This window comes from Lucilia cuprina, chromosome 4, assembly GCF_022045245.1.
Source record: "Lucilia cuprina isolate Lc7/37 chromosome 4, ASM2204524v1, whole genome shotgun sequence".
Taxonomy (NCBI): Eukaryota; Metazoa; Arthropoda; class Insecta; order Diptera; family Calliphoridae; genus Lucilia; species Lucilia cuprina.
The window spans coordinates 88425464-88437701 of record NC_060952.1 but is presented as its reverse complement, the minus strand read 5'-3'; the positions used below and the strand labels follow the sequence as shown (position 1 = coordinate 88437701).

At 28.1% G+C, this 12238-nt stretch overlaps 1 protein-coding gene across 1 annotated transcript in view; it reads left to right on the top strand.

The window, feature by feature from the left end:
- Positions 1-553: 553 nt before the first annotated feature.
- LOC111688203 (14-3-3 protein epsilon) overlaps positions 554-12238 on the top strand; it is a 14881-nt gene continuing 3196 nt past the window's right edge. Inside the window, exons 1-2 of the mRNA XM_023450687.2 lie at positions 554-713; positions 892-1311. Coding sequence (XP_023306455.1) covers positions 1248-1311 — 64 coding nt within the window. The 5' untranslated portion in view covers positions 554-713; positions 892-1247. The remainder of the gene's footprint in view (positions 714-891; positions 1312-12238) is intronic.

Here is a 12238-nt window from a genome sequence, read left to right as displayed (position 1 = left end):
GATATATATTTTGTTTATTTTTGAATATCGACATTTTTCAACCATTTTTTTAACTCTTCAGATTTCTTCGGGTTTTATATTACTGAGTTTTCAATATTTTTTTTTTTGAATAAAATTGTCGTTTCGACGCTATGCCACAAAAAAAATCAATTGTTTGATAGAAAGAAATCCTAGAACCGTTACAGCAATAAACTTTGAAGAAAACATTTATGGAGACAATTTTCTGAATAAACATTTTAAACAATTTCTATAAGCAGCTAAGAAACTATCCATAACAAACCTATAATAACGATTATTTTACAAATCTCAAAACATTCGAATATTTTTCAAGCTAAATTATAATAATTTTATTTCCAAAAAAAAATACATCTGGCAACTCAAATAAATAATTTATTCTTAATACATTTAAAATACAACCCTACCTATAATAAGCCGCAAACAAAATTGCATTGCCAATTATTTTGCATAATAGGCATTGCGAGCTACAAAACTACAAAAAAGAATGCTACCAATATATAACTGAAATAATTTAAAATTTTCTATACATTAACAGTAGCTAGAAAGAGATGACTGCATTGAAAGCATTTTAGGTGCGGCCATATTGATTGTAGCAAGCGACAAAGAACGAAAAACTAGTGTGACAACGATTCTATACAAATCGAAAAAAGCAGCGGCGGCGTAAAGACGACGGAGATCATCAAACCAGCTGAAAAGTGTGTATTTATCTAGTAAATAATTAATTAAAAAATAATAAATAAAATAGAATAAATAAATAATAATAATAAAATAAATAAATTGGCAGTGTTTTAAAGAAGAAGTTATTTTCACAAAAGAAAAGCAATAAAACAAACAATTTCTTTTTCTTCTCCCTCTCTCTCTCTCTCTGACCAGGATTTACACAGCGACGACCATACCCTGCGTACACCCAACGACATTGAAAAAATACAACAACAAAAAAGTATAGAAGCGGCGCTTGTCAGAGAAACACACAAAAAGAAAAACGTAGTAGAGAAAAAAACGTCAAGCAAAAAAGCTTTTAAAACAGAAAGAAAAAAAATTCGGAACGAAGGCGACGGAGCAAAAAATTTTTTTGAAATCACACACAAAAAAAAGCACAACGACGCCGGGATTAAACGAAATTTTTTAATTTAAAATTAGAAAAAATCGTAAAAGGATTTTTGTACACAAAAAGAAAACAAGAAAAAACAAGTTTTATTCAACTCTACACAAATTAAATATTTTGCACAATGTCTGAACGTGAAAATAATGTTTACAAGGCTAAATTAGCCGAACAAGCAGAACGCTATGATGGTGAGTAATATACAGAAAATATCTTCTAGAACTGTTTAAGAAAAAAAGTGTGAAAAAATCTTAATTTGTGTTTTTTTTTTGTAAACTTGCTGCCCTCCGGAACACACTTTTTGGATTAGTTTAAGAGGGCTAGAGTTGCAGAAAAATCAAGAACAAGCTAGATTTTTTCATTCTATATCTATTAAATTTTTAAAAGAAAATGTGTATGCATGTGCTCATGTGGGGCTGTTTCGAGTTGTCTGTCTTATTTTTTTCCATAAAACGTTTTGGTGCGTCAGCATCAGGGTTGGCAAAATTGGTACAATTATACATTTTTTTTAATACATTTCGATCTTTAAAAGTATGACCTATTTGATAAAATTTAAATATAGTATTTCGTTGTTTGAAATAATAGTCTTAACACAAAGTTTATGAGTTGGAATAGTCGTTTAAAGTATTTTTCTTTTACTTGACTATGGTTAAGTCTAATAACTACCAATTAGTCTTTGACGCTAATATATTGTGTCTATAGTCTATATAGATTAGTCTACTATCTAGTCTATAGACTAGAAATAAGTTTATGCCTATACTATTATATAGACTTATTTATTGATTAGTGTTTTCTCTAGTCCCCAGACGATTCTCTATCTTCAGACAAGTCTAATTTAATGACAAATCCATGTAAGCAAACAAAACTTAAGTTGAAATGCTTTTATATAATATTAATTTAAAATTTGCTAAAAAAATATTGATTTAAAAATTCCACTTGCCATCCCTGGTTTAGCAACACTAAAGTAGCTAGGCCTAAATAAATTATGGTCTTTAAAAGTATATTTAAAATTAAAAACGATGAGTAAATTTTTCGTAGAAATTGGAAAGAATATAAAAACAAAAAAACCTGTTCTTTCACCGGCTTGAAAATTGGCGTGTTTTTTTTAATTAAAAATAAGAGTTTCAAAAAAAAATGTTTGATTATTTAAAATTTTTAGCATAAAGAATCTTTTTGTCAAGAAAAATCAAGTGTATACATAATTTTCCTTTAACAAAGTTGAAATAAATCTATGTATTTGGGGGTGGGGGTTAAAAAACCCTAAAAATTTTTCCTTTTAGGGTGGTAACGTCGTTAGTGTATACTAAAGATGTTGAAAATAAGTTTAATATTTTATTCATAATTTTCTTTTCTCAAGTTCAAACATAAAATAATAATTTTTTATATTTTTTTCCCAAAAGAAAAGAATATTTTCCAAAAAAATGTGGTTTTTACTTCTATTAACAACATCGTCATTATCTTCGTCATCATCATCATCATGTTTTTTTCGCTATATCTTCCATTTCATTTGCTTTCGTTGTTTTTGCTTTTGCATTTGAATCCTGTTAGCGTGAATAGTTCAACTAGATATAAACTTTTTTTCGCATATTACTTATTTTCTTCTTCCTCCTCTTTGGTGTTTGTGTTAACTTCTCTTTTTTTGTTTCTTCTTTTATAAAGTATTTCTTTTTTTGTTCGTCTGTTTCTTTATTATATTCCTTTTGAATATTTCTTGTTATTTTTATAATTCTTTTAGATATTTTTAAAGTTTTTTTATGTTTTTTGGATTTTCTTTTCTATCTATTTCGTTTTTTTTTTGCTTCTCCTTTTTTCTTATATTTTGTATAAGCGCGAAAAATCGATGAATGAATCGATCGTTGTTGCTCTGCGCGTTGACAAGCACAACCTTCATGAGTGTATGTGTTTCAATAGATGAGCGTATGTGTGTTTGTTGGTAATTATAGGGTTACCAAGACGTAATTTTTTTTGTTTGTTTATTACACAAACTAAATAACCACCTTATGCAAAAACTAGCCCCTATATTCATAAAGATATTAAACGCTTATATTAGGTTTATTACGCACATTTACCATACAAAATTTCTACAATAAACCATCAATAATTTTATTAGGCATTTATGAATATGGAAGTTATCTTTTATAATATGTTTAAATACATATTAAAGGAGAATTGGAAAATTATAAAAGTGTAAATATTTTATAATATTGATTGTATTATTGACACTTACCTACTCTGTATTTATTTAATGTCAAATTTTTGACTAATCACTTTGGCTTGTAGGTATGAAAGTAGTTTGCTTTTTGTATAAAGTAAAAACTGTAATATAGACTTTGTGTCTTTTTCCCTCTAACAGTCACTCTATGTTGAATGACACTTGAAAGAAGAAGAAGAGTAGTAGAAGAGCCAAAATCGAATAGTGGCAGTCATTTGACAGTTGATATTTATAGAAATTATCATCATTGCATAGAATAAAGTTTCAATCCTGCACTATAATCCTATAATCCAGTCTTTAGTCTATAATCTAAGCAATAGTCCAGTCTATAAACTGGCCTATAGTCTAGTAAAAAGTCTATTATATGTTAAACTCTATAATCCAGTCAATGGTGTGGTCTATAGTCTGACCTATTGTTCAGTCAAAAGTCTGTTTAGTTTCTAATCTTAACAAAAGTTTACAAAATAATCTCTTCTATTAATTCTAAACAAATTAGTTTAGGATTAGTTGCCTAACACTCAGTTAAACTAAGAATATAAGTAAGTAACGTTACTGATTACTAAGGGCGAGTTTCTTAGTCCTTAGTTAAACTAGGCTTAACTTGCTGTTAGATTAAACTCGGAATAAATTTAGGCGGACTTTAACCGATGATTGTGTTTTCCAGTTTTAGATTTAAGCTCAGTTAATTTTGTTAGTATTGCCAACTTTTCACTCAAACTGATAAACAATGAACAGCTGTTTGTTGCAAACAATACTTTTTGTAAAATGGAAAATTTTAGAAAAATGTTAAATAAACATTTAAAACAATAATAAATAAAACAAAACAAAACAGAAAATAGCAAATTTACTTAAAATATTAAGTTTTTGTTCTTCCGAAATTGTTTTATTGTTTTTGTTAATTGTGTTTTCTCACTTATAACTTGAGTTTAATTGGCCAATTACACTCAGTTAAACTAAGATAATAAGTAACTTTACTGATAACTGAAAAACACAAAACATATATTAAACCAGGTTTAAACAAAGAATGAAGATTATGTTTATCAGAAAAACTCGCCCTAAGTTAACTTATCCTAGATCCATAACTGAAAAACACCATCATCGGCTAAAGTCCGCCTTAATTTGGTATCGAGTTTATTTTAAAAGCAAGTTAAGCCTAGTTTAACTGAATAGTAAGAAACCCTAACTAAATAAGTTTTAGTTTAACATTGTTTAGCTAATATTCAGCGCAAAGTTAACTCAAGATATATATATATATATTTTTAAAACCTCACTTAGCTTAACAGTCACTTATGTTTTTCTACTTTCTTACTGTAAGATTTAATCAATATCGTATTCCCTTTTTAATATTTCTACAGGTTTTCCCTTTTATTGTTATACCTATAAAAAAACAATTTCTACTTAACATTACTTTTAGAAATTTACATAAATATAATTTATATTAATTTCTATATAATTAACTTACTAATGGCAAAACTCATATTTACTTTTTTAGCATGTTAGTCATTTTATTAATTTAACCAAACAATTTTATTTGTTTGAACCCAATAAAAAACTGCCAGTCAGTCAAAATTTTTCATCCCCTTATCAAAAAACAAAAAAATTTAACTAACCCACCTTGCTACCACTCCCCTTCTTAAAAAAGAAATACACTGTCAAGGAAAAAACTAGAGCATTTCTAATACAAAAAAATATATAATAATTTTATGTTTATGAGTGTGTGTGTGTTAAAATTAACAAAAATGTAATTGTTTCTTTTATTATTATTTTCTTTTGAAATTAGACTTGTAGTCACCATAATGTTAATCATGTAATAAAAAAGAATGGAAGGTAGTGGTGGTGACGGTGTTGCCTTAGTTTAGCTTTTGTTAAAACAAATGATGTAAAATTTATCATTGATTTGGAATGTGTTATATTTACATTATATTATTACTTTTGTTGTTTTTATGGAAGAACATGCAATAATCAATGATGCTGACAAAGAAATTTTTTCTGAGATTTCTATTTATTAAGAATTTTCTTTTTATACCCTTCACCTACGTGAGAAGGGTATATATAAGTTTGTCATTCCGTTTGTATATACATATATTCTGGATTATTTTAGTTAGCGGAGTCGATTAAGCCATGTCCGTCTGTCTGTCTGTCTGTTGAAATTAGTTTTTAGAGGTCCCCAGATATCGGCGAGATCCGAATCTTCAATAATTCAGTTAGACATGCTTTCGAGAAGATCGCTATTTAAAATCAGCAAAATCGGTCTATAAATAACGGAGATATGAGCAAAAATCCGAGACAACCTTTGAAAATTTCATCAAAAAACCACATTTTTTTCATGCTTTGTTAAAAAAGCAACAACAACACTGTGAATTGGATAAAGATGTACATGTGCGTGTGGAGATGTATTTGGTTTTATTCAGCTGTGTATTTTTTTTTTGTATGTTTGGATGCTGTTCTGTTCTCACGAAGGTAAGTGGGTATAACAAGAACAAGGAGGTAAAGCAGTAATATGTTGGTAATACAGCTCATATTTGTTTGAGGGTGGTAATACAGTTTACCGGTGGTATTACAGTACAACGGTTAATATTTCTTTCTGCTACAGTTTATATTTGTTTATGTGTATGTTATGTGTGACATGTGTGCAGAAATACAAAATAAATAAAAACTTATTTTAAAATATACTTGGTGAAGGGTATATAAGATTCGGCACAGCCGAATATAGAAATATTACTTGTTTTAAAAAAAAGTTTCTTCTGTGGTAGTAGGATTGGTTTTTTAAACTTTCTTTATGTTTTTGTCATTTTGTTGATAAATTACGATCAGTTCTATATAATGATGAGATTTGCTTCTGTAAGTGTAGGGTTATTAAGCTAAGTCGACGAAGTTCTTGTTTTCTTGTAGTTTTGATTGTTAAATTTTTAAAATTTTATCAAAGTACATACATGCTTGAAAAATTACTACATTTTTAATAATAGTAAAAAAATTATCAAAGATTATTTTCAAGTTTAAGAGTGTCAGAACAAGTTTAGGGATATTTTGAAGATGTTTTTTTGTTTCTTTTCTTTAAAAAAGAAAACGGAAATATAAAATTGATAAGAAATCTCAAGAATGCATATAGTTTTTAAAATCATATGTTTTGTTTTATTTTAAGTGATGATTTTAGAAATGAAATAATTGTTTAAATAATGTTTTTTAATAAATCTGTAAAATTAGTCGATATTTTCTGAATAGAATTGTTTTGAACGAATTGTTGTAAAAGACTGGACATTATTCTCTGGGAATAAAACTTTAGATTGATACAGCTGTTGCTGAGTTAACAATCTTTTGACGATTGAGAATCGGGTCGTTCCGGAGCGAAGATCCAATTGTCGTGGAAACGAGAGAGAAAGTGTCAAATCATGTTGTATGTTCTCTATAGTTTGTTTTATAATCTGGTGTAAACAGATTATGAAATAGACTGTAAAGTCTACATTATAGTCTTGTCTATAGTCTGTTTTATAATTCACTCTTTAGCCTGGTCTATAACCTGAGTTATTGTCTGATCTTAAGAAAGCCTTAAGAAAAGTTTATTTTTACGATAATAACAATCTTCTACATAAGCCGTCGTATGCTGCCTCTAAACTTATTGTATAACATTTAAAGACATTCAATAATAATTACGCAACAGCTGACGTTTCCAAGGGGAATTCTGTGGTCATGCAAGAAGATTAATATTCTTAATGCAAAGAATATCGCGTGTAAACTAAAGAATTTCAAAATTTTCACTTAAGGGAATTGAGACATGCAAAATGTTACAAACTAGTTAATTGGTAAATTAGTGAAATATTTTGTTTAAAGTTATTTAGAAGATTAAATTTTGAACTTGTCACAACAAGGACAATTTTCAAATGTTTTAAATAACTTTATTTTTCATATATTTAAGAAAACTTTGACAAAATTTTTTAAACTATGTTTCGTATTTCTACTAGGGTTCTATAGTTCAAACGAAAAGTCGACTTTTCGACTTTTCGGTATTTAGTTAAAAGCCGACTTTTTATATTTTATGAAAAGTCGATTTTTCGACTTTTGGTATTTTATAAATATGTAGTCGACCTTTTTCAACTTTTCGACTTTTTTCGACTATTTTTTGATTTTTTTGAGTTTTTCCGACCATTTTAGAGTTTTTGACTTTTTTTCCACTTATTTAAACTTATTTGACTTTTTTCTACTATATTCGAGTTTTCGACTTTTTCCGACTTTTTTCCACTTTTTTGACTTTTCTACTTTTTTGACTTTATTTAACTTTTTTTGACTTTATTTAACTTTTTTCGACTTTTCTACTTTTTTTGACTTTTCTACTTTTTTTTCGACTTTTCTACTTTTTTTCGACTTTTGACTTTTATTTCCAGAGTCGACTTTTTTCACAAACGATAGTCAAGTTATAGACTTTTTTGGAACAAATTAGTCGACTTCGACTTTTCGACTTTTTTTCGACAAAAAGTTAATATTTCGATCATTCGAAAGTCGATTTATAGAACCCTACTTACTACTCAGTTAAACTAGGCTTAACTTAGTGTAAAGATTAAACTCAAATTTAGGCGGACTTTAACTGGTGATTGTGTATTTCAGGGCGAGTTTTTCAGATAAAGATTATCTACATTCTTTGTTTAAACCAAGTTTAATATCTGTTTTGTGTTTTTCAGTGAACAGTAACGTTAGTTATTATCTTAGTTTAACTTAGGGCGAGTTTTTCAGATAAAGATTATCTACATTCTTTGTTTAAACTAAGTTTAATATATGTTTTGTGTTTTTCAGTAAACAGTAACATTAGTTATTATCTTAGTTTAACTGAGTGTTATTGACCAATTAAACTTAAGTTATAAGTGAAAAAACACAATTAACAAAAACAATAAAACAATGATTTCGGAAGAACAAAAATTTAATGTTTTAAGTAAATTGCAATTTTTTGATTTGTTTTGTTTTATTTATTCTTGTTTTAAATGTTTATTTAACATTTTTTCCAAAAATTTTCATTTTACAAAAGTATTATTTGCAAAAAACAGCTGTTCACTGTTTACGTTTTTGAGTGAAAAGTTGGCAATACTAACAAAGTTTACTGAACATAAATCCATAATTGAAAAACACAATCATCGGTTAAAGTCGGCCTAAATTTGTTCCGAGTTTAATCTAACAGCAAGTTAAACCTATTTTAACCGAGTAGTAAGAAACCCGCCCTCAGTTATGAACTTATGAACCGTTAATTTTGTTAATATTGCCAACTTTTCAATCAAAAACATAAACATGTATAAAAACTCTATAAGATTAGATCAAGTTAAGTTTGTTGTAAACTAAACTTTAGCATTGTTTAAACCATGTTTGAAACTAAACTGATTGATAAACAAAGTTTACTTTAAATATTATTAAAATTTAATTTAAACAAAACTTAATAACCAAATTGCCAACATTTCATACCCACCCAAAAATAAACTGAAAGATAAGCTATAGCGCGCAATTCATTGTAGACAACGTCTTTATGATGCAAATATAAATTAAATATTGAAACTTTGTTTTTGTAAAAAATCTTGTTATCAGTTTTAATAAAATGAACTCTAAAAGAAAATGACAAAAAAAAACTTTACATTTAAAGTTCAATAACTCGTGCGAAAAATTTTGGCAATAGAAATTACAATATTAAAATCAGACCAAAGCAAACAACAAAATCGCGTCTGGTAACTTTTAACAATTAAATAAATTAAAGAAAAAAATGAATACAATACCAACCATAAGATGTGGTACTACGTGGTGTATTGCTGATGAAGAATCTTTTCGTTATTCTTTTTTTTCAAATATTTAAAATATACAACTATTATAACACTCACTATATTATATAGGTTCGTATCTATATAGAGAGAGATATATAGTACAAGAATCTGTTGGCTATAGTGAGAGTATTGTGTAGCGATTTGTTAGTATAGCGCTCGCTCGCTCGCGATGTTCGACGGTGGTGTTGGTGGTGGATTTGTCTTGCTCACACGCATGGCTAAATCTATCTTTTTTACAGTGGCAACAAAAGTTTTTCACTGTCTGCTTCTGCTGTTGTTAAGAGTTCGTTCTTTATATTCCTCTTGGATTGTTGTTTGTTACTTTTTTTTTACTTTTGTTTCTATCTACTAACGAGAACGACAATGACGACCATCAAAGCAGCAGCAGTATTAGCCGAGCCGGCAACAGCAACAACTTCTTTTTTAAATATACAATCATATACTCTCTGTTGCTGTTGCTGCTATTCAAAATTGTTGTTGCTTGTTGTCATTTTTATTGCTGCTGCTACTACTTGCTCTTGTTGTTCTTGTTCTTATAGAACTTTATTATATGTATGTACACACACAAACACGATGTCGTCTGGTTATCTGTGGTCTGTTAAGAGTGTCTGACTATTTAGCTGTTTGTCTACTTGTTTGCCTGCCTAGCTTGACGGCCAGTTTTGTTTGATTGTCTGTCTGTCGGTCTGTCTTTTGCACAATATTTTGCAAATAAATACATGCTTGTTATTTCACTTTTTCTCTATCCCTTTTTCGTTTCACACCCGATTCATCCATATTTGTTTCATGTTTTAGATTAATGTTGTGTCTATAGGTATACTTAATAAATTTTATTTAACGTGTTTTTATTTTATGAACGCTACTCTCTGTTTCAGCTAATGTTATTGTTTTTTGCTCAACTCTTTAATATAGAAGAAGTTTTTTTGTTTGATCTCAAATAATTTAATTATATTTTTTTTAATTACATAAGTTTTAATTCTAAAAGTTAGATCTTTAATAAGAATATTGCAAAAGTATATCTCACTTCCTTTAAAATTAGTAAACTTCTTTTAAACATTTTGTAGGTTCACTTTCTAAACTAAAAACAATGTTTAACAATGACTTCTCTAGCAGCTATTTAAAAGCGAAGAATTGAACTCCTTCAAAAAAAAACTTTCTATGACAAGTTTACATTGAAATCACTACTTTTGAGAATCCTTTTCAGTACCATCACTATTTACAATATCTTTCTAAAAATAGCATAAAAATCTCTTGATTCTTTCCAGATCCAGTTTGTATTAAATTAAAGTCTTTTGCTAATGTTTTAAAACATTTTCTTCTTAAGAAAAGCATGAATATTACATCTGTCGAAGTCATTCAAGAACCGTGAATATAAATTATGAAAAAAAACTTCCCATTACAAACTAGTTCTAAATTCGCTGCTTTGGAGGCTCTTCCTCAGCGCTACCTCTCTAAATAATGACTTCGTTAAAATAGCATCAATATGACTTCTGTTGAAGTTATTCTAAAGACATGAATAGAAATCAATGGAAAGGACTAAATTTCCATGACAAGCTTTTGTTCAATTCTAAACTTTTGAGTCTCTTATTCAACAATTCCTCTCTTCAACCTCTCTCTCATGAAAACTAAACCTTCTTCGTATTACAAACTTGTTCTAAATTCGCTGCTTTGGAGGTTCTTTCTCAACACTTCTCTCTAAATAATTACTTCCTTAAAATAGCATGAATACCACTTCTGTTGAAGTTATTCAACAGCCATAAATAGAAATTAATGGAAAGGACTAAATTTCTACGACAAGCTTCTGTTAAATTCTAAAATTTTGAGTCTCTTTTTCAGCAATTCTCCTCTTCAAACTCTCTCAAGAAAACTAATCCTTCTTCACATTACAAACTTGTTCTAAATTCGCTGCTTTGAAGGTTCTTTCTCAGCACTTCCTCTAATAGCATGAATATGACTTTTGTTGAAGTTATTCAACAACCGTGAATAGAAATCAATGGAAAGGAATTATAAACTTTTGAGTCTCTTTTTTAGCAATTCCTCTATTCAACCTCCCTCTCTCTTTTACTTCTATTAAAGCAATTCAGGACACGAATTTATTCATTTGATTGATGTCCTTTTTCCAGTAGTTTCCGAAAATTTAAGTCTTTGTTAAATTTACTGCTTCTGAAGCTATTTGTTCTTTAACAACAAGAATTAAATATTCCTTCTTTTACTTTTAGTAAAAAATAATTTATAGTTTTATTATTATGTGTTTTTTTATTTGCAAAATAGAATTTTAAACAAATTAAAAATTCACTTGTATCTACATCAATATTAACAAGACAATACAACAATAGAAAAAAAATATTTCTTTTGATTAGACAGACCCAAGCATACACTACTACTCTCCTCTCGACATATACCTACTTTTTTCGTAAATTGTTTTTTTTTTTTCATTTCATTTCAAATTGCTGATGTACATACTCTACATACATATAGACAAACATTAGATTCTTATAATAGTTTTGACGTATTTTGTTTGCGCATGTTTTATTTTTCAAACGTAGTGTACACTGGAGATTTGATTGACGCGTTGATTGCTGGTTGTTGGCTAATGACAAACGCGTTTATTTAACCTTGTTAAAAGTTAAAGTTTTTTTCCAATACCACACATCATCTAAAAAAGTGTCAGTGTAGAAATGGAGAAAAAAATTAAATGCATTTTTTTTAAATTTATAACAATTTAATTTAGGCTATTAATAAAAAACTGTTAATAAATAAATTTAGATGTAGACAATAGCTAAAAGTAGATGTTAAAAGAATAAAATTTCTATAGAAAACCTTAGAGTTGAAAAATTAACAATTTAATATTTTGATGATTTATTTAAATCTTTGAGTTTAGCTATTGTTGTTGGAAAACAGTTGTTTGAAATCTTAGACAAGATAGCGCAAAAACTTAAAATTGATAAATTGGTTGGTTTATTATTTATATTTTGAAAAGATTCTAGTTTAGATCTAATTAAGTTTTAGGTTAGTTCTAATTCAGTTCTAGTTCAGTTCTAGTTCAGTTCTAGTTCAGTTCTAGTTCAGTTCTAGTTCAGTTCTAGTTCAGTTCTAGTTCAGTTCTAGTTCAGT